The sequence below is a fragment of the Cavia porcellus genome, unplaced genomic scaffold (genome assembly GCF_034190915.1).
Source record: "Cavia porcellus strain 051 isolate PalLab524CR breed Dunkin Hartley unplaced genomic scaffold, mCavPor4.1 scaffold_17, whole genome shotgun sequence".
NCBI lineage: Eukaryota > Metazoa > Chordata > Mammalia > Rodentia > Caviidae > Cavia > Cavia porcellus.
This window is the reverse complement of record NW_026947500.1, coordinates 44,741,196-44,766,016: the sequence shown is the minus strand read 5'-3', so window position 1 is coordinate 44,766,016 and position 24,821 is coordinate 44,741,196. Positions and strand designations below refer to the sequence as shown.

Here is a 24,821-nt window from a genome sequence, read left to right as displayed (position 1 = left end):
AAAGCTGTGTGAATGTACAAAAGCACCATAATGTAACTCATTGTGCTGTGAAGTGTGTTGTACTAATAAATGCTAGAAAACCCTAAAAATCCTCTTATTTTTTTCCTATGCAATTTTCCCATCAAATGAAGCACAACTTCGTTAAAATGACTGACTTTTCTATAGTGCTAAAAGCACAGGAGTATAAATGTCTTCAATATATTCATTTTATTTCTTTGGCTATATAACCATGAGTGAATTTAATGGACCATAAGTCAGCTCTATTTCTAAGTTATTGAAGAGTCACCATGCAGTTTCCATGATGACTGCATTAATTCATTAACAAACAGTAAACAGCCACGGCATGCAGATCACAGAATACTGGGTAATACGAAGCATGGCTCGAAGTGAACACCAAGTGTTGGGGACCACTAATTCACAATGGGTAGTTTTGTGTACTTCCCAAAGAGATGATAAAATGGAGGCTTGGGATTGTCAATACCTCCTGTTCTCGATTTCTCATTGAATCTTCTCACAGATGATCATCTATGTCCTCGTGAGTCATCCCAAGATTATACTCCAGGACAAGCCTCTTCTTAGCATATGATCATCTATGCCCTCTTAAGTCCAAGACTTCAGCCACATCGTGGTCCTCTGCTAGCCTCACATATAGTCACATTGCTATGTATATAGATAGCTATATATATATATATATATATATATATATATATATCATAGCTATATAGCTAAGATGATTATACTATTAATTCCATTAATTCTTGGAAAAGAACAGTTAATACTCATGCCATTTGTTTAAGAGTATTATACTACTAATTCTACTAGTTCTTGGAAAAGAACAGATAATACTCATACAATTGGATCATTTTTGACTGTCTATGTCTGATAATCTCAGCAACTCTTTTGAAGATGTCAATATGCAGTATGGCAACCATTGTTAAATTCTTATCATCTTGTTTTGAAAAATCATATTTTTAACAAAACTTGCATCCACAGAACACAAAGTCAACCAAGAATACAATGCCCTTTTCCATCTCAGGAAGTTCACTCCTTAAATCAGTTCTTCAGGTCTTACAGATATAGAAAGCTTGTAAACTGGCCTCCCTGCTTTTCGCCTGGTACTGGAGCCTGCACTTTTCATCCCGCTGAGCTCCAGCTCCAAGGAGTCAGCAATGTTAAGTGAGCAGAATATCCATAAACTTCAGATATGTGCAAATGGTCTCTACTTCACCATAACTCACACATGAATATCCTGACAACTGATAAGGATGCCATCCTCAGTCACTTATCCTGAGGACTCCCCAATATCAAGTAAAGCTGCACCTTTAGACCATGGTGGATCCCATTCTGGAGCACCCACACTCACTTCTGAGTGCATCCTGCTTTCTGCCTAACTTACGACCACTTTAAGGTGTCTCCCCTTGTTCTGAAATTCTTTTCTTTAGTGAAGGTCAGTGAACCAGCAATCTGTTGTTGGGTGTGGTGAGTGGAGGCGCAGCATTCTCTTTGGAGGGCTCCTTGGTCTCTATCCAGTGAACATGTAATTATATTTTGCAATGTACTTAAAAATAGATAGTGTTTCTCTCTTAATTCTGATGAGCTTTGGGGTTGCTTTTATAAGGAAGCACTTCAGTTTTGCATTTTTCTGTGAGTATAGACCTAAAAGTAGTGAGGACACAAGTTTTAAAGGCTGCATGAACAGCAGGTTGTTTGATTTGGGCCTGTCATTGGGTCCTGGCCAGAGCCGTGTATCTGGGACTCAAATATTTGGATCGATGTAGGAGCCTCCCATCAAATGTAAGGGAAAGATGAACAAAAAATGGAAAAAAAGAGCTTATTCACAACTACACCAAACTAAGAGGACAGATAATCTGAGGAAAGAGTGTAACTTAGAGAAGGAAAATAGCAAAAGTCAGGTAATACGCAGATAGTGATTCAGCTAGATTTTGGCCTTAGCATACACCCAGGAATCCTTGAAATCTGGTTCTGTTGAACATTTCTAGGTGCCAAGGCTGGCGGTGAAAGTTTTCATTTCAAAATGTGAAAACCTGGGTAACAGGTTATTTTTCAGAATTCAAAATTTTAAAGCTCTATTTTAAACTTTCTTGTTTTGGGCTCTTTCTTAAGAAGTCTGAGGTGCTGAGCTCAAGTTTTTCTCCAAGTTAAACAGATCTGTCATCTTCTAGATAAAAGAAAGAAAGAAATCTCTTTAATCTCCAGAAATTGCAAGTTTAGTTTTCAAGTCATACATTTTTCAACTTACTTTTTGAGAAAAAAATAACACTTCAATTAATGTTTGCCTTATATGAAATGCTTTTATTTAATAAGTACTTGTTGCTACACTGTTACCCAAAACCATAGATACTGTCCTTAAGGATTGATGGATGATTTTTTATCATTTAAGGTGTTATTTAGGGACATGAAAGTTTATAAACTTTGAATAGGTGCACACACAAAGACAGACAGACGGACAGACAGACAGACAGACAGACAGACACACACACACACACACACACACACTGCTACCCTCTTGATGGTAATTTCCAAGTCCTGGGAGGGTAGAAGCAACTGCACATGCTCAGACCCTCTCTGTGAAACCTCCTTAAACTGCACTTTGTAAACAAGGAGGCCACTTTGCTGAGCTTGGCTGGAGGCGGTGCATCAGCAGCAGGGGGAGCATCTCCTACTCTGATCACCTCCTCTTCCTTTCAGATGAAGACGACATGCTGGATGCAAGCCTGATGTTTGGACCAAACACTAAAATGGTGTTTGCGGTAAGATCTGCAATTTTCATTGTTGCACAGTGTGTGTGTTATGGTTAGGCCATGATGTTTAATGAAATTCTTGGTCCTTCCTCTGAATCCTGGGCAATTAAGCTGATTACAGGTTTTTCACTCTCAGACTCTTTATTTTTAATGAGGGTTTTACTACCAAGACCAATGAGTGCAAGAGAAGAAATAATGTATGTGGAGCCCAGAGAACAGCACTTGACCTTTATAAGCAGGCATCAGTTGGCACAGGGGCAGGTTCTCTGACTCTTTTCCTCACTTTTCCTCTTTCCTCCCTCCCCGTGTTGCTTCCTACCTTCCTCCTTACCTCCCTCCCTTTTCCTTTTTTCCATTTCTTTGTGCCTCTTTCCTTCCTTTCTTCTATCTCCTTTGTGTTCTTTCTTTCTCTCTTTTCCGTTTATGTACCCTTCCTTCCTCCTTCTTTCCTTTCTACATTTCTTCCTTTCAACTCCAAAGAAACTAAAATTATTGTCATTTCTGTTATTGTCAGGTTAAAATGAAATATTAGAAGTATCATGAGTGTGTATATTGCTATTAACACTACAAGATATTTTTATTTGTCGTGCTTAAATATATCTCATCCCTCCTGTAGAGATTTCTGCATTCCAATGATTAGGCTGAAAAGCAGAGTGTTTTGAAGCTGCATAAACTACACTGATATAAGACCAAGGTGAACTTGAGTGCTGAAGTTTGTGTTTATTGATAGTGATTGATAGAATATAAATTTTCTGTCATCACAACCACACAGTAACAGATGGCAGAGGGAAGGACATCCCTGGCAAGGATGAGTGGCTCAGAGCACACACTGGAGTCCTCTGATGGAATTAAGTCCGCCCAACTTTCCCTAACGTGCATTTGGTACCCTAAAGGGCATTGGGTTCCTGCTTCCACACCGACAGGAAAGCATAAGTGGGTGAAACTCTGTGCTGCTTTACTGCTAATGGTTGTGGCTGGCCCCTCTCCTTTAGCAAGAGCTAAATCACAAGATAGCAGCGAAAAAGGAGGTTCAGGTCTCCATCAGGAAGGGCACCAGCAGAAACATAGAAAACCATGTCCCACCTCTTCATTTTTTAAACTAAATATTCAAGGTTAGGGTTACTACGATAAATCAAAATGTCTTTATTCATTCTAAGATTTTTTTCTAATGCTTTCCAAAACATTGTAGAAGTGAATCAATATTATTGCAATTTTAGAATTTTTTAAAAGCATGACAAATAAAATATTTAATTCTCATGAATAATTTAAACTTTCTCCCTACTTTGTGATGTTGACACTGCTTAAAATAATGCTGGCATTTGAATTTATCTTCCTCTTACACTTTTCAGAGGGTGTTCATAACAACTCTACTTGTTTCCAGGATAATAAAGCTCAGCGAGTGATGCTTTGTTCAGTGACGCATGGCTGTTAGATGCTGCTGATGCACATGATAGTTTTCATATAGTAGAATCTTTAAAAATATCTTCTTTCAACTCAACATTTTACTGGAATAATGCTATATTTACAGAAATAAGACACTATAAAGATTTCTAGTTTATTACTCAGTTAGTTGCCTTTGGTGCTATCTCTTTATATGATCACAAGTTCACTTGTCAAATTTATGTAATAAACACACAAAGAATGCTTCTCAATATGTACCATATTTTATTTACACTTACCAATATTTTTCCACCACTGTTTTGTGCCATCGTAGATTTCACTGCTACAAAATAGGATACATTTAGGGCAATTACCTTTTAAAAGAGTTAAAGTTGTAAGCATTGTGAACACAAATGATGAACACAATAAGTAGTTCTTTTCTGATTGGATGAATTACAGGGTTTGTTCTTATTTTTGAAACATTGGTGCTAGCTTCTGAGTGGATACATCACTCATGGTGCAAACACTGGAAGTAATGAACCTGAGGATAGGCATGGAGGCTTGTAAGCCCTTACTCAGGAAGCTGAGGTAGGAGGACCACAGTGAGTTTAAAGCCTGCCCATGCTAGATAGGGAGTTCGAGGCCAGCCTGCACTACATGATGAGACATTGTTTCCAAAAATCTCAGAATAAATAAATAAAGTATGTAATAGTACTTCTTTTAATTTTCAATGACAGTCATAAAATATTACCTTATTACTATTATAATAAACCTGAACATCTTTTATTTAAATTTGAACAAGAAGTACACATATGCATGTTTGTCTGCCAAAATATACACTAAAATGCATTTGACTGCTCTATTTAATAGGTTTACTGATGTCACATATACCTGTGGAAAATGAACTCGATGTTGACATATATACCTAGTAACTCATGCAAAAGCTTTCTGTTCATAAAGCACCTGGGTTTTTAAGAAGATTATTTATAACTACAATTGCTAAGGACATTATCTCATGAGTAATATTTTCACATTTTAAATTAGACCCTTGTGTAGTTTAGGAAGACAAACAGTTATATTGTTAACAAATACTTCTGTTTTACCACAAACTTAAAAAAATGTAGCTATATAATAAGATAGTACATCTTAAGAATTATACTTGTCCTTGCAGAGCTACCTTATATAAAATTGGAATAATGAAGACTGAAGACTCTAAAGTATGCTCGACCTGCTGTTTTCCTGCCCATCCATGTGCAGTTTCTCCCAATCTGCTTATGCTGGGATTGGCCATGACTGTGATTCCACGTCACTTGCTTTCATCAAGGGGCCGCCTTCATAAATGAACCTCAAAATCAAGAGTCTATACATCGTACAGATGGAGGGAGAGTGTGGAAAAACCACTTCTCCTGTTAAATTGCTGCTGGAAAAGAAACATATCTCTGCTCCTTTCCTTGTTGATCCAGTGAAAATAATGTGACTGTTGACACCAGAAGTTCTGTGTTCAAACCCCAAGCAGCTGATGGCTTGAATTGCCCACTAATAAAACAGTGATAATAACAACTTTACACAGTGATCTGGAATCATCAGGTCCTGGGCAGGGATTTTCCTCCCATTGCTTCACTTAGTCATTGTGATACATTTTTATTAACTCCTGTTCACTCCTTAAAATAATAAATAAAAGTAGAATATCTTTGAGTCAAGCCAGAGCCAGGCTCTGCCCATGGGAACTCTTTCACACAGAATGAGTTAGTACACACAGAGGCCCAGTCCTTCTCAGTATTTTAGAGATATAAGAAGCAATAAGAAGTGCTCATAAACCACCTCTTTTTCTCTTCTGTCAGTGGTTAAGGCAGTGCTCTTAGACAGATCTTAGACCAGCTGTCCCCACCGTATTCTATGGCATCAGTAGAAATGATTAATAAATAACAATTTTCCTTATTTATAATGTGAGTGTAGCTGCAGAGTGCCTTTCAGTAATCGACCTCAAGAGGCCACTAGACAGTGATTGAGGTCACAGCTAAAAAGAAACCTAATTGTCTTGTTAGCCACACATGCATTGTTCTCTTCCATCTACACTGAGCAGCTCATTCTTTTTAAATATTCAGTAATTCGTCTCCACCCAAATTTTGCATGATCTTCAGCTAATTCTGTTTTTAATGATGATAAACACACTCAAAAAAAGTTTCCATAATTTTGTATGACTGTACTGCAGACTGTGCTATTGGAAACCAACCTATTAGAAGTAATTTTTATCATCCTTTTTAGATTTACATAAATTATTGTTTTATGAATTTTCACCTTTATTTTGGAAATCATGCAAAACCACAGCTTTGTGACAGAGTTTGTCCTGCTGGGATTATCTCAGAATTCAAAAGTTCAGAAAATGGTATTTGCAGTGTTTTTTTTGGTCTACACTGCAACAGTTGGGAGCAACATGCTAATTGTGGTGACTGTCATCTGCAGCCCTGCCCTGCTGGGCTCCCCCATGTACTTCTTCTTGGCTTTCCTGTCCTTCCTGGATATCTGTGTCTCTTCTATCATCATACCTAAGATGATTTCTGACTCCCTCTGTGAAAGGAAAACCATCTCCTTTGAAGGCTGCATGATGCAGCTCTTTGCTGAGCACTTCCTTGCTGGGGTGGAGATGACTGTCCTCACTGCTATGGCCTATGACCGCTATGTGGCCATTTGCAAGCCCTTGCACTACTCGTCCATCATGACCAGGCAGCTCTGTTGCATGTTGATGGGTGTAGCCTGGACAGGGGGCTTCCTGCATTCCATCATCCAAATTCTCTTCACTTTCCAGCTCCCCTTTTGTGGCCCCAATGTCATTGACCATTTCCTGTGTGATCTGTACCCTTTATTGAAGCTGGCCTGCACTGACACACACACCTTTGGCCTGTTGGTGGTTGCCAACAGTGGGTCTTTCTGCATTGTCGTATTCTCCTTGTTGCTTGTCTCCTATGGTGTCATCTTGTTCTCCTTGAGGAAGCACAGTTCTGAAGGGCAGCGGAAGGCTCTGTCCACCTGCGGATCCCACATTGCTGTTGTGGTTTTGTTCTTCATCCCATGTATTTTTACATATGCACGACCTCCAGCTGCCTTCTCCTTTGACAAGATGGTGGCCATTTTTTACACCATGCTAACTCCATTGCTCAACCCACTGATTTATACTTTTAGGAATAAGGATGTGAAAAATGCTATAAGGAAGGTTTGGAGTAGATTGGTAGCTGTTTCCCATGTAAAATAATAAAGCCATGTGTAAAGCAGTCAGAAGATTTTTAGATGAGAACTGTACGGGATTTCCTCTGTATAGAGTGTGTTACTGTACGCCTATAGAAATAATCTTCCTGTAGTTGTAATAAGATGGATTTTTGTTTGTCTATTTCACATTAGGCATTACTTCTGATCTGGTAAATTGATATTCTTATATCTAAATTACAGTTGAATTTTTTTTTTTATTTAAGAGGAAAAAGAGAAAAACACAAAACAAACCAAAGCGGCGTAAGGGTACACGCAATACAGAACTACAAAACAAAACAAAACAAAAAACCATAACAGTAAGAAATTACCTGCTAGTAGATTACATACTATTTTCTTGAAAATAGTTCCTCAAATCACAGTATCAAAGAACACAAGGTGGACATTCAAACAGGGAGACTGCAAACAGCTGTGTTCAATGTTCCAAAAACATTGATAAAGTCAGCTATTTAACACCCCCAAACACACTTGCTGTTATATCCGTTAGAGCTCTTTTTCTTTTTTTTTTCCTCTCTTTTTTACAACAAAATTTACACATCTTGGATTTTATTACTCCTTAGTGCTTATTACTTTCTTTGGGGGGGGGGAAGAATACAGTCAAATATGGCAAAACAAAGCTGTCAGTCAATACCAAGGATAGACATAGCACATGGTGTAGAACAGAGTACAAGTTTATCAACAATGGTTATCAACGTTGTCCCTTGTTTCCTTAAAAAGAATTGTCTATCTTATTAGATATTATAAAGTTGGACAAAACAGTAGAGAACAAGACCAATAAAACTTAGGCATTGTAAACATTACAGGACTTCCAAAGAAGACAATAGTCAAACCAGAATGGGTATCTTAGTGAATCTTATTGTCTTCAAAGTAGTTGCCTATGTCTTCAAACTTGATACTATCATATAGAATGGAACAGAGTCTAATCAGTCAAAACAAGATCGTGGGAGTACTACAGGACTTCAAAACAAGTTAATAGGAAATCGAAAAGTGTTACTATTTATATATCCTAATTTTTTTGAATTTTTTCTTTAATTAAGACAAACATAAGAAATGACTAAATAATTTTTTTTGAAACAATAAGGGGGAGATTAAGATAAAACAGGACATAACAATATAACAATAGAGGTCACAGCATGACTGTTTCAATAACCTAGTACTTCACCACCTTATAACCTGACTTAATAGTAGTTACCATAGTGTCTTTTTCCTTGAAATATTTGGGTAAAACTTCATATACTCTAGCTTCAAATATTTTCATATCAAGAAGCCCAGAATAAAGCCTTTCTAATTAATGAGTGAAAACTTTATAAGGCTTCAAGGCCACCTAATGGGGAATCATGATTACCACATATTTTTATATATTTGAATCATTACTTACGTTAGGGAAACTATTCGGTATTCACACATGTGAGATTGATTTATTTCACTTATGAGTATGGTCTCAAGCTGTGCCCATTTATTGATAAATATCTCAATGTGATCCTTCTTTATAGCTGAATAATACTCCATTGTATAGAAATACCACAACTTTTTTATCCATTCCTCAGTTGATGGGCACTTGGGTTGTTTCCAAGATCTGGCGATTACAAATTGTGCTGCTATAAACATAGGTGCACATATATCACTGTGGTATGATGCTTTCAGTTCTTCTGGGAATATGCCTAGAAGTGGAATAGCTGGAATAAATGGGATTTCCAGTCCCAACTTTTTGAGAAATCTCCAGACAGATCTCCACAAAGGCTGTACCAGTCTACACTCCCACCAGCAGTGCAGGAGAGTTCCTTTTTCCCCACAGCCTCTCCAGCATTTGTTGTCGGTTTTCTTGATCCTGGCCATTCTTTCAGGAGTGAGATGGTATCTCAGTGTGGTTTTAATTTGCATTTCTCTAATGACCAATGATGATGAGCATTTTTTCATGTATTTATTTGCCATTTGCATTTCTTCATCTGAGAATTGCATATTCATCTCAGATGCCCATTTTTGGATTGGATCTTTGAATTTCGGAGGTCTGAGTTTCTTTAATTCTTTGTATGTTTTAGACAAGAGGCCCTTGTCTGAGAGAGAGTTCACTAAAATCTTTTCCCAGTTTGTGGGTTTTCTTTTCACTATGCTGGAGATTTCTTTTGACATGCAGAAACTTTTTAATAAGAAGTGGTCCCAGTTATTGATTCTGGGAAGTATTTCCCGTGCGGTTTGAGTCCTGTTCATGAATTCTTTACCTACTCCTATGTCTCCAAGGTTTCTACCTATTTTGTCTTCCAATAGATTTAGTGTTTCTGTTTTAATATTCAGATCTTTGACCCATTTACATTTTAATTTAGTACATGGAGATAGACATGGGTCTAGCTTTAGTTTTCGGCAAATGGAGAGCCAGTTTTTCCAGCATCATTTATTAAAGAGACTGTCGTTCTTCCAGTCAACCTGCTTGGCTCCTTTATCAAAAATAAGGTGGTTGAGTGTGTTCGTAGTTGTGGTTGTATCTTCTAATCTATTCCACTGATCTTCAGCTCTGTTTTGATTCCAATACCATGTTGATTTTACTACTGTTGCTTTGTAGTATAACTTCAAGTCAGGGATTGTGATGCCTCCTGCTTTGTCTTTGCTGCTTAGAATTGCCTTTGCGATTCTAGGTCTCTTCTGGTTCCAGATGAAATTTAGGAGTGATTTCTCTAGATCTATAAGGTATGTTGATGGTATTTCTATTGGGATTGCATTGAATCTGTATAACAGTTTTGGGAGAATGGCCATTTTCACAATGTTTGTTCTTCCTATCCATGAGCAAGGGATGTCTTTCCATTTTCTGAGATCATCTTCAATTTCCTTTTTCAGTGTATTATAATTTTCACTGTATAAGTCTTTCACTTCTTTCGTAAGAGTAATTCCTAAATATTTCATTTTTTTGCTTGCTAATGTGAATAGTCCAGTTTCTCTTATTTCCCTCTCTGTAATTTTGTTGTTCGTGTATAGGAATGCTATTGATTTCTGAGTATTGATTTTGTATCCAGCCACATTACTGAATTTATTTATTGTATCTAAGAGTATTTCAATGGAGTTTAGGGGGTCTTCTATGTAGAGTATCATGTCATCTGCAAACAATGATAATTTAACTTCTTCTTTTCCTATCTTTACCCCTTTTATTTCTCTTTCTTGCCTAATTGCTCTGGCTAGTACTTCCAGTACTATATTAAATAGGAGTGGTGATAAAGGACATCCTTGTCTTGTACCCGATTTTAAAGTAAAGGCTTTCAATTTTTGGCCATTTAGTATGATGCTGGCTGTTGGTTTGTCATAAATGGCCTTTATTATATTGAGGTAAAGACCATTTATTCCAATTTTCTGTAAAGTTCTTATCATGAATAAGTGTTGGACCTTATCGAAGGCTTTTTCTGCATCTATAGAGATGATCATGTGATTCTTATTTTTGGCTTTATTGATATGGTGGATTACATTTATTGATTTGCGTATGTTGAACCATCCTTGCATTCCTGGGATGAATCCCACCTGGTCATGGTGTATAATCTTCTTGATGATTTGCTGGATCCTATTTGCCAATATTATATTGAGGATTTTTGCATCTGTGTTCATTAGGGAGATCGGTCTATAGTTCTCTTTTATAGTTGGGTCTTTCTCAGGTTTTGGTACTAGAGTAATATTTGCTTCCAGGAATGACTTAGGAAGGATTGCTTCCCTTTCAATTTCATTGAATAGTTTGAGGAGTGTCGGCATTAGGTCTTCTTTATATTTCTTGTAGAATTCTGCAGTGAATCCATCTGGGCCTGGGCTCTTCTTGGTTGGCAAGGACCCAATTACATTCTCAATTTCATTAGCAGAGATTGGGTTATTCAACAGTTTTATATCCTCTTGATCTAGCTTTGGTACTTCATATGCTTCTAAGAATCTGTCTATTTCTTCTGTGTTATCAAACTTTTGAGAGTAGAGGTTTTCGAAATAGGTGTTGATGATCCTCTGTATTTCTATTGGATCTGTAGTGATTTCTCCTTTTTCATTTCTTATTGCATGAATTTGAGCTTTTTCTTTCCTTTTTTTAATAAGGTTGGCTAGGGGCTTATCGATTTTATTTATTCTTTCAAAGAACCAACTCTTTGATTCGTTGATTCTTTGGATTGTTTTCTTAGTCTCTATTGCATTGATTTCTGCTCTGATTTTTATAATTTCCTCTCTTCTTTTGGCTTTGGGCTTGACTTGCTCTTCTTTTTCTAGCTGTTTGAGGTGTAGCATCAAGTTATTTATTTGTATTCGTTCTGTTTTCCTGATGTGGGTACTCAGTGCAATAAATTTTCCTCTCAGAACGGCTTTCATTGCATCCCACAGATTCCGGTAAGTTGTATCTGCATTTTCATTTTCTTTTAGGTATTGTTTAATTTCTTCTGTGACCCACTGATTACTCAAGAGTGTGTTATTTAGTTTCCATGTGTTTGCGGAATTTTTGCAGTATCCTTTGTCATTAATTTCTAATTTCAGAGCGCTATGATCCGATAATATGCAAGGGATGATTTCAACTCTTTTGCATTTGCTTAAATATGTTCTGTGAGCTAATATATGGTCTATTTTAGAAAATGATCCATGTACTGCTGAGAAGAATGTGTATTCTGATGTTGTTGGGTGGAACATTCTGTATATGTCTATCAAACCCATTTGTTCACAGGTGTGATTCAGTTCTGTTATTTCTTTGCTCATTTTCTGTCTGGTTGATCTGTCCCTTGGTGTCAGTGGTGTATTAAGGTCTCCTGTTACAATTGTGTTACTGATAATTTGAGTTTTCATTTCTGTTAATAATTGTTTTATATAACTGGGTGCTCTGGAGTTTGGTGCGTATCTATTTAAGATAGTTATCTCTTCCTCTTGGAGTTTTCCCCTTACGAGTATGTAGTGACCTTCTTTGTCCTTTATGGTCATTGTTGGTTTAAAGTTCACGTTGTCTGCAAACAGAATGGCTACTCCTGCCTTTTTTTGGATTCCTGCTGCATGAAGAATTGTTTTCCATCCTTTGACTTTCAGTCTGTGAGTATCTTTCTGGGTTAGATGGGTTTCCTGTAAACAGCATATGGTTGGATTTTGTTTCTTGATCCATTCTGCTAGTCTGTTTCTTTTGATTGGTGCATTGAGACCATTTACATTAATGGTTATTACTGTTAAATGCTGGTTAATTGTGGGAATGTTATCTCTCTGCTGTTGCATCTTTATCTTTCGGTTCTGTTTAATTATTTGCTTTGCTTAGTGGTTTTTTCCTTTGTGTATCTAAACTGTCTTTCAATATTTTTTGCAGGGTTGGTTTGGTGTTCATGAAGTTCTTCAGCTGTTCTTTGTCATGGAAGTATCGTATTGCACCATCTATTTTGAATGATAGTTTTGCAGGATATATCAGTCTTGGTTGGAAATCATTTTGCTTTAGGATCTGGAATACTTCACTCCATGCTCTTCTTGACTTTATCGTTTGTGCTGAGAAGTCTGCTGTGATTCTGATAGGTTTTCCTTTATAAGTGATTTGTCTTTTCTCTCTGACAGCTTTTAATAATCTATTCTTGTGTTGGATTTCTGGGATGGTGACTATTATATGTCTGGGTGTAGTTTTATTTTGGTTATGACTGTTTGGAGTTCTATATGCTTCACTGATCCTGATGTCAGTTTCTGATCTCATGCTCGGGAAATTTTCAGCTATTACTTCTCTAAATATCCTCCTGACATCCTTCATGTTGTCTCCCTCTCTTTCATTAATCCCTATCATTCTTATGTTATTCTTCTTTGCATCGTCTTGCAGTTGTTGAATTGTTGTTTCCTGGTTCCTTGTTATTTTCAAAAGATCTTTCCTTTCCTGTTCACTAGCTGCAATCCTGTCTTCAAGGTCTGAAATTCTATCTTCACTTTCATTAAGGCGGTTTTTACAACTTTCAGTGGAGTTTTTTATTTCCTGTATATCTCTGTGCATCTGCATTATGTATTCTGTTTGTTTCTTATATTGCTCGTCTAGGGATTCTATCTTTTTGTTTAGTTCCTCCAATTTTTTATCTGTGTTTTCTTTAGATATATTTAGAATCTCTTTCATTTCCTTTATCATTTCTTCTTTTATCTGGGAGATTATTTCGAGTTTGAATTTCTTTAAAGCTTCCTGGAGTTGCTTGTCAATTTCAGTGGCTATTGTGTCCGATATATGAGGTGGATGGGATATATTTTCTTCTATATACATCGCTCCTAGGGTTTCTTGAGATGGGCTGGAGGTTTGAGGTTGTAATTTGGTCTTTCGTTTTGTCATTTTCCTATATTTCTGTGTTTCAAGTGTTATTTGAAAGCTTCCTCAGGATCTGTTGAAAATCCCCTTCTATGTTTGGAGCTACTGGGACTCTGGCGCCGCGCTACTCCAAGCCATTAGGCCTACAGAACCAGTGGCCCTCCTCTGCCTGCTCAGAACTCCGCAGTTCCAGACAAGCTGGGCCTCAGGGACACTGTGCGCCCACCTGCCCCTTGGAAGCTCCACAGTTCTTCAATCGCAGCCGGGTTAGGGTACTCACCACAGGCCGCAGTGCTTCAGGAACCTGTGGACCCTCCCTGGTTGCAGAGATATCCACAGTCCTCCAGACACGCAGAGAGGCCAGTGAGGGCACCCCAGATCTGCCCAGCTCCTCCTCTGCAGACCTATGGCCAGGCGCGGCAGCTAAACAGGCTGGGCTAGGCTGGTTGTGTGGGCCAGCCCACCTATCGGGAGCTCAGCAGGTCTCCAAATGAAGCCGGGAATGGGGAGGCTGATGTGGAAGCCTCAAACCCACCTCTCTCCTTCACTGCACCTGGAAGCCTGAGGGAACTCCAGCAGTCTGGGCGCAGAAATCCAGAGTCCTCCAGACACGCAGAGAGGCCAGTGAGGGCACCCCAGATCTGCCCAGCTCCTCCTCTGCAGACCTATGGCCAGGCGCGGCTGCTAAACAGCTACAGTTGAATTTTTATTTATTCAGAAACTTCTAATCCATGAAGGAACAGAAAAGTAAATTACCTAAGAGATTACCTACCATTTATTCTATGATGTGTGTGAGTAGATTAAAATCATTTTGCTTTAGGAATGGAAAGTTACTGCATCTAGGTAAGTGAGAAAGTGACCATATGAAGGCTGGTGATCTCTGTGGCTGACGCAAAGCAAGCCCAGGACAGAGTGAGCACTGAGCACCTGCAGCTCTTAGCTGCGAGGGTGTTGGATGACCTGAGCGTGTCAGCATTGTCAGTCAACAAGGGCTACCTAATTTAATCCTTGCTGAGTTTCTTTAGAGATGTTTGGTGATCTTCCTATGGGTGAATTCTCCTTGTGTCAGGTAATATCCCCATCCATTGTAACCAGTGAAGGAGAGAAACGGGATCCAGATTCAAATGGAGCAGCAGCCAGTACTACTTATTGTAGAATGGTGAAGGAGAGTTATGGAGCGACACTGTATGAGCAACACAACACTAACGCTATTTATGTAATCACCCGTTTTCGCCTTAAGAAGAAAGTAATCAGTGGCAGCAGAAATGACAAAGCAGACAAAAATATCATGCTGTAATTTGCTTGGTGATTTTCTTGTAGTTCAGTTATTCTAAATGACATGAATTCTATTTGAATAAAAATAAATAAAGAGATCACTTAAATTTAGATACTTTCATTTTTATATTATTTTTAAGGCTTATTCTTCTCATATTGGCAAATGATTTCTAGAACAAATATTTGTAAACAAATTTCAAGTGCTCTTATTCTATCAAAACAAATAAAATACTAAATGACATTTTTCTCTTTGCTGCTATACCAACTCCAAAGTTAAAAAATATATTGATTAGTTTTCTTCCTCAGAACTGATGTGGCAGAAGATCGATAAGATTTCATTACCTCATTTAGGGAAGTTTATTATGCACTTGGATTAGGGTCTGAAATATATTCCACAATAAGTGTTTTTTTAAGATAAAATTTTACCAAAATCCTAGACGTGCTGGGGAGCATGCCCACTCCTTTCTTTGTATTTCTCTCATTTGACTGTCTTCAAAGCAGCAGTTACTACTCTACGCCCTTTCCATTCATGGTGACTTTTGACATTTGGTAAATAATTTATCCCTAAGAACTAGCTAGAAAAATTAGAATCATTTGCCTAATGAACTTATGAATGCTAGATTTGAAATACAATTAAATGATTCATTATTCTTTCGGATGATTTTGTCCAACAGTTTCTTGTCTCTTGCAGCTTACACTCACAAAACCACATTTTTAATTTTTAACTCTCAATATCTGTGGGCTCCTGTGAAGTAAGCTAGCCATCTGGTCCACAAGAAAATTTTAATGAGATAACTCACTGTGGGCCTGAAGGGAAGAAGGAGGCTCCTCACTCAGCTTCTTGTTGTTTCCCAGGCCGTGAGATCCTATGACATTATTGTGATACTTTATTAAAATAAAACACCCTCAATATGTAATTAAGTAATTAATATTCTTGGCTCAGTTCTTCTCCTAACTGGTTTGCCTGAATTTAGGTGAATTTCACCACTTATCTGATTTCTCATCTTCAAGCTTAAGAAAGACTAAGAAGAGCACAAAACTATTTCTTCTGTACTTTCTGTGTATTGAGGTCTTTCTTTTTTATCTATAGATTTTACAGAATTCTATAATAGTATATTTATATGGGCATGTCTTCATCCTCTCATTTTGAGGATGAGGAAACAGACTTAAAACTTTAAGTAACACTAAAACTATTTCTCAGGATTTTCTAAGGTTATTTGAAACAACAACAACAAAAAAGCACAGGCTTGGGGGGTTATTTTTCCTATGATATTTCTCTGAGACACTGGGCTTGTTAGTCGCCCTTAAGCTCATCAGCAAGGGTGTGAGATTTGGTGCAGTCTACTCATGGCATTGTCTAATACTGATTTCTGTCTCCCCTGCCCCACATCTGGACTTCACTTCATCCTCACACTGAACTCCTGACCTCAGAGGGCACACCCAGCAGGTCTGGTTAGTATCTGTTTGTCAAACTTTGAACTTAAAAAATAACCATGTAAATGGTTACACTTAGTTTGAAAGAAAATATTTATGTTAAAGGAAACAACAAAAGTGAACACCTGTGAAAACTATAAGACCACACTCAGGAGCCATGGGATTGTGCCATTAAATTCAATGCATTTGTAATAAAACATATAGTAATATCAAGGCACTGAGAATGGAGACAGATGTTTAATTCTGGAGAGAAAAAAGAGAAGTGATTTTGAGCAGCTATCATGTGGATTGATTAAAATTCCATGGAGTAAACACAAAAATTGAAGATGAGCTAAAAGGAAAGGGCACGCGCCCCTACGTGATGCATCCCGGAGGCTGAGAGGCTGGGAGTGCTGGGTAGCAGCGCTGGAGTCAGGGACCAGCTCTGGGCAGTGCTGATCTGGCAGGTGTGTGCGTCTTGTCAACCTGCGGCTTTCTTGTCTTCCCATCCCCAGATATTTTTCTTGCTTGTGGAAAATGAAACAGTGTGCAACTGTATGACCTGGTTTCTCATGGCTGTCTTTTATGTGCCATGAACATCTTACAACTTTTTGCTTTTTAGAGAGTATAGTTTTTGTGAATATTTTCTCTGTGTTTACCTGAAGCAAGGCAGGCTCTCTCTTTTTGTTACTAGCTCCTTTAGTTACTTTATTATTCTTGGCGCTGTGGATTGAACCCAGGGCCTTGCACACTCAGGGCGAGGGCTCCGCTGTGGAGCTCATCCCCACCCCACTCTTCCCATCCCTTCCTCTTACTGCTCGGCTTCCCACACCCTCGTCAGAAGCCCAGTGCATGAAATAAAGGATCACTTCCTGTTCTGTTTTGCATTTGTCAGAAACAATTCGAAGCACCAGTTGGAACCTGAAGTTATCGTAACAATACTAGTGCATTTCCCTGGATTAATACTATTTTAGCTGGATGGCAAAGAAATAAAGCTTTATTTACCATATAGAACCTTATTACAAGTAAATAGACAAATCAGCTCACTAATCTGAGGTGATAATTCTACATAGAAAATCTAGCATATGGTTACTAGGACATGGATGTTGCAGAAAAAAATTGTTGTAAACTTTGGTATACTGCTTAAAGCCATAGTCCCTTTTCTTACTCATTTTTTGAAACTTCTCTGACATTGACTCATGTTGGGCTCTGCAATTTTTGGGAAAAAAAAGGACTTTCACTTTATATGCAGTGATGAGGAATTTGTAATTTTAAAGTAGTGTACATAATCCAATTTTCTGGTGCTATTCTAGTTTCTGAATATTTAAGTAGCTTCTTGGCACATGTATGGTGATAAATCTAAAATGCAGTGAATTTATTGATGAAATTTTGATTATTCAGAAAAAGTTAGTTTATTTGAAAATCCATAAATAACAATATATAAATAAATTCTAGTAATACTATGAGTTAGAACAAAGATAATAACTCTGAATTGAAAGTAATTGGCTACATTGGAAAGGGAAAATTGGTAATTTGAGCATATAAAATAAAAAAGAGCTCAAAATGTAAATATACCAAAAAATTAACTGTCAAGAGAGTCACCTAGTATAGAATGGATATAATACAAGAAAGAAAAATATGCAAACATTTTGTACTGTTATCCATAATTAAAGAAATTTATGTACTAAATTTATTCTAGTAACCAAGCAAGTAAGACATTGCCTCAGGGTTATTTTTATTAAAAATACATTTCATATTGCTACAGTTTAAAAAATATGGGATAAAAAGCTTAACATGTACATGCAGGAATGTTTAATTAGAAATATGCTGATATGTAACTCTGAACAATCTAGGAAAATTGGTGGGGAATTATCACTTACCTCTGGAAAGTGAGACTAGAAAAATGTGTATTTTAACACGATACTTTATAACCCTGTAATCCACTGTAATCTTTGGATATTTTATTGTGAAAGTATCTCTTTGCTACAACCAAAGTGTCTCTAGTCAATATTGAAACAATGAAATTAAGAGGACATTTGATAATAGTCAAAATCATGAAAATATACATGTCTCAGAAATCCTCGTAACTCATCTTAATGAAATTATTAAAGTGGAAAGTATGAAATGAGAAAAGACTTACTCAAAAGTTTTTTATCAGAGTAGAAATTTGAAAATAAATTTAAAATAATGAAAGTCGTGAAATTTTGATATGTTAAATTACAGTGGGTAAAATGGATGATTGTATTATGCATGTTCTATGAAAATCAGAAAGCAAAATATTGCAGGGTGAGTGAAATTCTAGATATATACATATACGTATGGGACTTGTGTAGAGTAATGGGAAAACATCCGCAGGCTGAAACATGAAATGAAACTTTAAAACTGTTTTAAGAGGCAAAAAGTGGATCAATTAAAATGGTAAGTATACCTTAATTAGTTAAGGCATTATTCAGGTTACAGGTACATAATAAGTGGCATATTACATTTGAAACATAAAATATTAAATTCAAAGCTAAACGTCTAACGTGAGTCATGGGTTATTTCAAATGCACACTAATTTTCTTAAAAATGTCATTTTCAAATAACGCATATGACTGGACCAAAATGAAGGTAAAATTATGGTCACACTAAATCAAAGGTTAAAGAAATAATTCTTCCATTCATTCTTCAGCACAGATTTTCCTGGCTTTAAGCTTGCCCTTCTGTCACCCCAATGTGACTGCTCACTATTTCTGTGATTTGCAGCCCTTGCTGAACCTCGCCTGCATGGACACTTAGGTGATAAATTGTTAGCTGTGTCTAACTGTGGAGTCGTATGTGTGTTGAGCTTCATAATGCAGCTTGTCTCCTATATTGTTATCTTGTTCTCTCTGAGAAGCCATAGCACGGAAGGAAGGCGAGAAAATCTTTCCACCTCCCACTCCATTGTGGTTGTCATGTTCTTTAGCCCATGTATATGTATATGCACACATCCACCTTTCCAGTAGACAGGATGGTGACTGTATTTCATATGACTGGCACACTCTTTATCATCCCTCAGATCTACACATTGAGGAACACAGAAGTGAAAAGTTTTATGAAAAAGTTATGTGTAGTGAGATGTGACTTTAGGTGAACCACACTGTGTGAGAATTCTAGTGTACACTCCCTTAGTGTAACATTTATTGCACGGACTGGAAAAAACATCCGACTTCCTGGAAATATGTAGCCATCTCAAAGTCAGTTCTAGTGTTTCACAACTTGAACTTGTGGTTTTATGTGGGGATATTTTACCAAATGTTATTTTCATTTTGAAGATAACCTCATCCATATATAAATGCACAGTCACAAGACTCCACTTCATAATACCACAGTCAAATGATGCCGGGCTCTTTCACTGTCAGTCCATGATTCCAGTCACACCAAGGACTTTGACTTTAACCGATGCAGATGAAAGACAATTGCAAAGATATTTGTAAGTACTTTGTGTGCACATCAGCGTTACCTTCAAATGAACATAGAATATCACGTTTCACAAAATAATGGCAATAATTTTGATAGAGACAGAGACAGTGTGAATATCTAAGTCACAAATATGATGCTCATTAAAGTCTGCAGTCCTGTATTCACATGTGAGAAATTTGGCTGCAGACCCTCAAATGATCACAGTTTTCCTTATTTCACATTTTAGAATGTATTTATTTTATGAGTAAATATCTCCCTATATAATAGTGCAGGCTAGCCATGAGCTCAAGGCTGTCCTCAAACTCACAGTGATGGTCCCGCCTCAGTCTCCTGAGTGCTGGGATTAAAGGAACGTGCCAACACCTCTGCTCACAATTTGATTTTAAAGAATTTTGAATCTAGTTTTGTGAAGTTTAAAGCATACTTGGTCCTTCATGGCTGCACTATAATTTCACAGAATATTTACTTCACATGGCATTTTATGCATGAACATAACACACTTTGATCATGTCCTACCCTCTCTTATCATCCTCACAGCCCTCCCTTGATCTTCCATTTCTCCTCTATCTTCCTTCTATTTAATGCCATCTCCTTGTCCCCCGACATTCCACACTGCAGGAAAGCACGATGCTCCGTGCTCTGAGCCTGGCTTATTTCTCAGGATGAGCTCCCACTCCATCCATTTCTCTGCACATGGCAGGGTTTGCTTCCTCCCTGGTGTGTGTGTCCTGCATTTTTGTGACTTCCTCCATGATGGGCTCCAGGCTGGTTCCATATCTTGAAATCCATGAATTGTGTTGGATGTGCAGATGCATGCAGGGACTTCCATGGTACACCGCCACTAATTCCTTTGGGTGTACACCAAGGATCTGTGTCACATGGTCACTCTGCTTTTGTTTCTTGAGGAACCTCCATACTGATTGCCACATATTCCCCCCAAACAGAGTATAAAAGTTCCTCTTCTCCACTAGACATTGCCAGCATTGTTTATACATTCTTGGTGGCAGCAATTCTGTCTGTGGTGAGATAAAATCACTACATTTGTTGCTCCTTCAAACTTAAATCAGTGGGAGAAAATTTCTGCCTGAGTCTGAATGAAAAATTTAAAGCTTCATAAATTTTCTTTTCCCTGTTAGAAAACACAGATTCTAAATCTCCATTGGGTTTAGACAGTGATAAAACACAAATCGTCCCATCTATGGCAATAACAGAAACATTATTATACCTGCAACTATACATGCTACTAAAGCCTGGGAAACTAAGTCAGGAAAGGAAGACAAGAGAGTCAGTGGCCTGGGGTACAAGGAAGGATGAATTGTTCAGGGGGCAGAAAAGTTACTAAACTTGGTATCTTAATAAGTCAGCCTTCTGTCTCTGGACCCAGAAAATGCTGAAATATTTACATTTGTCTTCTCTGTTGGGTCCTTTTCCTGGGCTTTTTAAAGATAGTTCTTTTGGACTTCTGGGAGAACATGGGGGACAGATAACAGCAACTACCGGAGGCTCTCTGAAAGGCTCGGCTCAGAAGTCAGGAATGATGAGGACTAAGGAGACATGATCCGGTAGAGATATGCTCTGCTGACTCAGGAACGAACTGGGCTGAGAAAAACCAACTTGGAATGCAGTCCTGGCGCTAAAATAGGAACAGAAAAGACTCGGTGTGGAGGCTGGACCCCGCGCCATTGGAAACCGTGATTTGGCTTTCCCGCCGCTCAGCAGCTGGCTGCCTCTACATCGGCTCGACAAGGAGAGACGCGCAGAAGCTCTGGGAACGGGAGTCTGCGAACGAAGTCAAAAACAGGACGGACTAGGAGGCGTACACTGACTTGTGGCGAGATGAGTGAGAGAAACTGACACTCTACCACAGTTTGACTCCAGCGGAGGACTTTCTGGGTTCCGGCAGTCCTGTAAGAGCAGGGCGCGGTGGCAACTCCAGCCACACATTCCCTTCTCAGATGGGATTGGTGAAAAGTGCCTGGCCTGCGTGATGCTGCGGGCGGACTTGGTAGGCTGGCCCAACCCAGATCCCAGAGCCTGACTGTGGCCCGGAGGGGTGACTGACTTCCGCGTAGGCTGCCTAGTCCGCAACTCCCTGGTGCACAGGGGTGGGCGGGAACACCTAGCCAGCGCAGTGTGATCAGGCTGTGGCTGACAGGCAGGGAAGCTGGGCCTCCTATGTAACCTTGCATATATATAAGGAACAGAGAATATGGGGAAGGGAAGCAACAAGAAAGGCTCCTCGGCCCCCAATTCTGAGAAACAGGCAATAGTGGACACCACACCAATAGACATTAAGTGCCATATAGAGAGCCTCATAGACCAATTCAGGAATGAAGTTATCAACGACCTGAAGCTAGAAGTATGCAGAATAGTTAGAGAAATGGTAAGCACCACCCAGGAAAAAGCAGATGGTGGAATGGAAGAACAGAAAAAGAGGGGAGAATTGTTTGATGGAGAAAACAGAGAAAGCATAGAGTACGTGAAGCAGGTTCAAAGGGACTATCAAGAAATTAAGAAGTCTATCCAAGACTGGCATAACAGCTTGAAAGAAACTAAGGACAGACTATCTGAGCTGGAGGGCAGACTCGTAACATGGGAGAATGAAATGAAAAACTTCTTAAAAATAACAAAGAAACAAACAGCAATAATACAAATACAAGAAGATGATAAGAGGAGCCATAACTTAAGGATTAAGAACATAAAAGAAGAAGTAGGGACACAAACAAGTGAACTACAAAAGCTACTCACAGAAATAATCCAGGAGAATTTTCCTAATTTAGCAAAAGGTAAAGATACTCAGATGTATGAGGCAAACAGGACCCCAGCTATCTACAACCCAAACAGAGCAACACCCAGGCATATAATAATAAAAATTCCAGAAATTCAATACAAGAACAGAATATTAAAAGCTGTAAGAGACAAGAAACAGACCACTTACAAGGGAACACCCATCAGAATTACAGCAGATTTCTCTGCACAAACCATCAAATCACAAAGAGCATGGGGGGAAATAATTCAAGCTTTGAAAGATAATAATCTCCAGCCAAGATTGAGATATCCTGCACAACTGTCCCTGGAAATTGATGGAAAAACAAGGTGCTTCCAGGATAAAGAGGAACTGGGGGAATTTGCAACCACCAATTCAACCCTACAGAAAGTATTGCAGGATATTCTAAAAAAAGAAAAATACAAAGAACCCAGAAATAGTGGCAGAGAGGCCACAACGAATGGAGCAGAGAACAAAATGAAGAAGACAAACTGACAGCTACTGACAGAAAAAGAGCTCAACAGAAATGAGACAGAGAAGATTGGGTGATAGGAACAGCTATTTTGGAGAAAATGACATCTTAATAGGTAATACTGATTTAGTATCATCTTGTTTTGAAGTCTCATCTAGCTTTTGTTCTTCTGTCTCCAATGGTCTAAACAGGTTGTATCTTATTGGATTTTATTATGTACGATAGTATAAGCAAAAACCTTTTAAAGACAAGGAGATTATACAGAAACCATTGTTCATTTTCTGTTAGTCGATTCTAAATACTCTGTAATGCTGTCATTCTCTTAAATGGTTTTACATTGTTTTGATATACTTAATGCTACAGTATACGAAGTTGTACTCAAGGACTTCAAGGAAAGAGTCAATATGGTAACTAGTTTTGGGTCAGAATTATCTGGTGGTGAAATACTATTCTGCTTAAATGGTTATGTTTTGATCTGCGCTGTTTCGCTGTTATGCCCTCTTGTTTCTCAATCTCCACTTCATTATTTACTTTTTTATTTTTATCCATTTAATTAAAGGGAAAAAAAGCAGGATATAATATAGTAACCCACTTTGACTTTCTATTATCTCGATTTGAAGCCCTGTATTACTCTCACCATCTGGTTTTTAACTGATGTTCCCCTATTCTGTTTTGCTGGATAGTATCAGGTTCGAAAGTTTAGGCATCAGCTGTGAAGATAATGAGATTCATTATAACACCCATTCTCGTTGACTTTTATCTACTTTTGAAGACCTACAATGTCACCAATGTTTTGGTTTTGTCAGTTTTGTTCTTTACTGTTTTGTTCAATTGTATTATAACTAATGATATAGGCAATTCTATTAGAGATAGCGGGAGGCATTATGGTAACCATTGTTGATCACCTTGTATTATGTTTTTATATTATCTATTATGTCCACCCTTTTGACTTGACCGATTCTGTTCTGTTATGTCTCATTTGGTTTTACTCTCTTCCAAAAAAGCAATAAGAACCGTGGGAGCAATGAAACCCAAAATGTGTAATAGTCATTGTACAAAAGAGAGGAAAAGAAAGTGCTCTAAACTATATAACTGCATGTATATTTAAGTGTATAAGATAGAAAATGATATCACAGAGTTTTATTGGATCATTGAACAGAACTGTTTGCAGTATCATTGTTGGAATGTCCACTCTTCAAGCTTTAATTTTGTGACTTGAACAATTATTTCTAAGATGGCAATATGTAATCCATTAACTAATGATTTCCTACTGTTCATTTTTTTCTTCTGTAAATCTGTATAACTTGTACCCTTTCACTGTTTTTTTTTCTCCTTAAATAAAAAAAAATTAAAAAAAAATAAAGATAGTTCTTTTGGCCTGGTTAATTATAGAATCTTTCATATAGAAGAAAAATACATCTTTTTTAGAGCCAAGATAACACCTCCTTTCAGCCCAGAGCCAGTGACTCTCACCTTCAAAACTGCCTTCCTTTCCAAACAACTCTGTGGGAGTGACCACCAGAGAGCTCATCACAGGCCCCTTACCAGCCCTTGCAAAAGTTTTATTTCATAGAGACCATTTTATTTAATTTTTAGAAATTGGTTCAAATGGTGCAAACATTCATCAAACAAAATAACATGATCTAAATCATGTTAGAACTCATGCTCATGCTGCTATGCCAAACAGAAACAGTGAAACATTACCGAGGACTGGAGGCAGATTTATTTACATCGATGAGCAATAACAAAGAATCAATTATTATAACAATGTTAGGCTTTGATTCTTGGTAGTCTGGTGCT

At 37.9% G+C, this 24,821-nt stretch overlaps 1 protein-coding gene across 2 annotated transcripts; it reads left to right on the top strand.

Moving 5' to 3' along the window:
* The first annotated feature begins 6,453 nt into the window (after positions 1-6,453).
* Positions 6,454-23,412, top strand: LOC100732459 (olfactory receptor 4C15-like). Of its 2 annotated transcripts, XM_063229256.1 has the most exons (2): positions 6,454-7,360; positions 22,425-23,412. In XM_063229256.1, the coding sequence occupies exons 1-2, from the start codon at positions 6,457-6,459 to the stop codon at positions 23,042-23,044; spliced, it is 1,524 nt and encodes a 507-aa protein (XP_063085326.1). In that variant the 5' UTR covers positions 6,454-6,456; the 3' UTR covers positions 23,045-23,412. The 2 variants fall into 2 exon arrangements, with proteins under 2 accessions (XP_063085326.1, XP_003465136.2); XM_003465088.3 differs by lacking the exon at positions 22,425-23,412 and having other exon boundaries at positions 6,454-7,392.
* Positions 23,413-24,821: the final 1,409 nt, after the last annotated feature.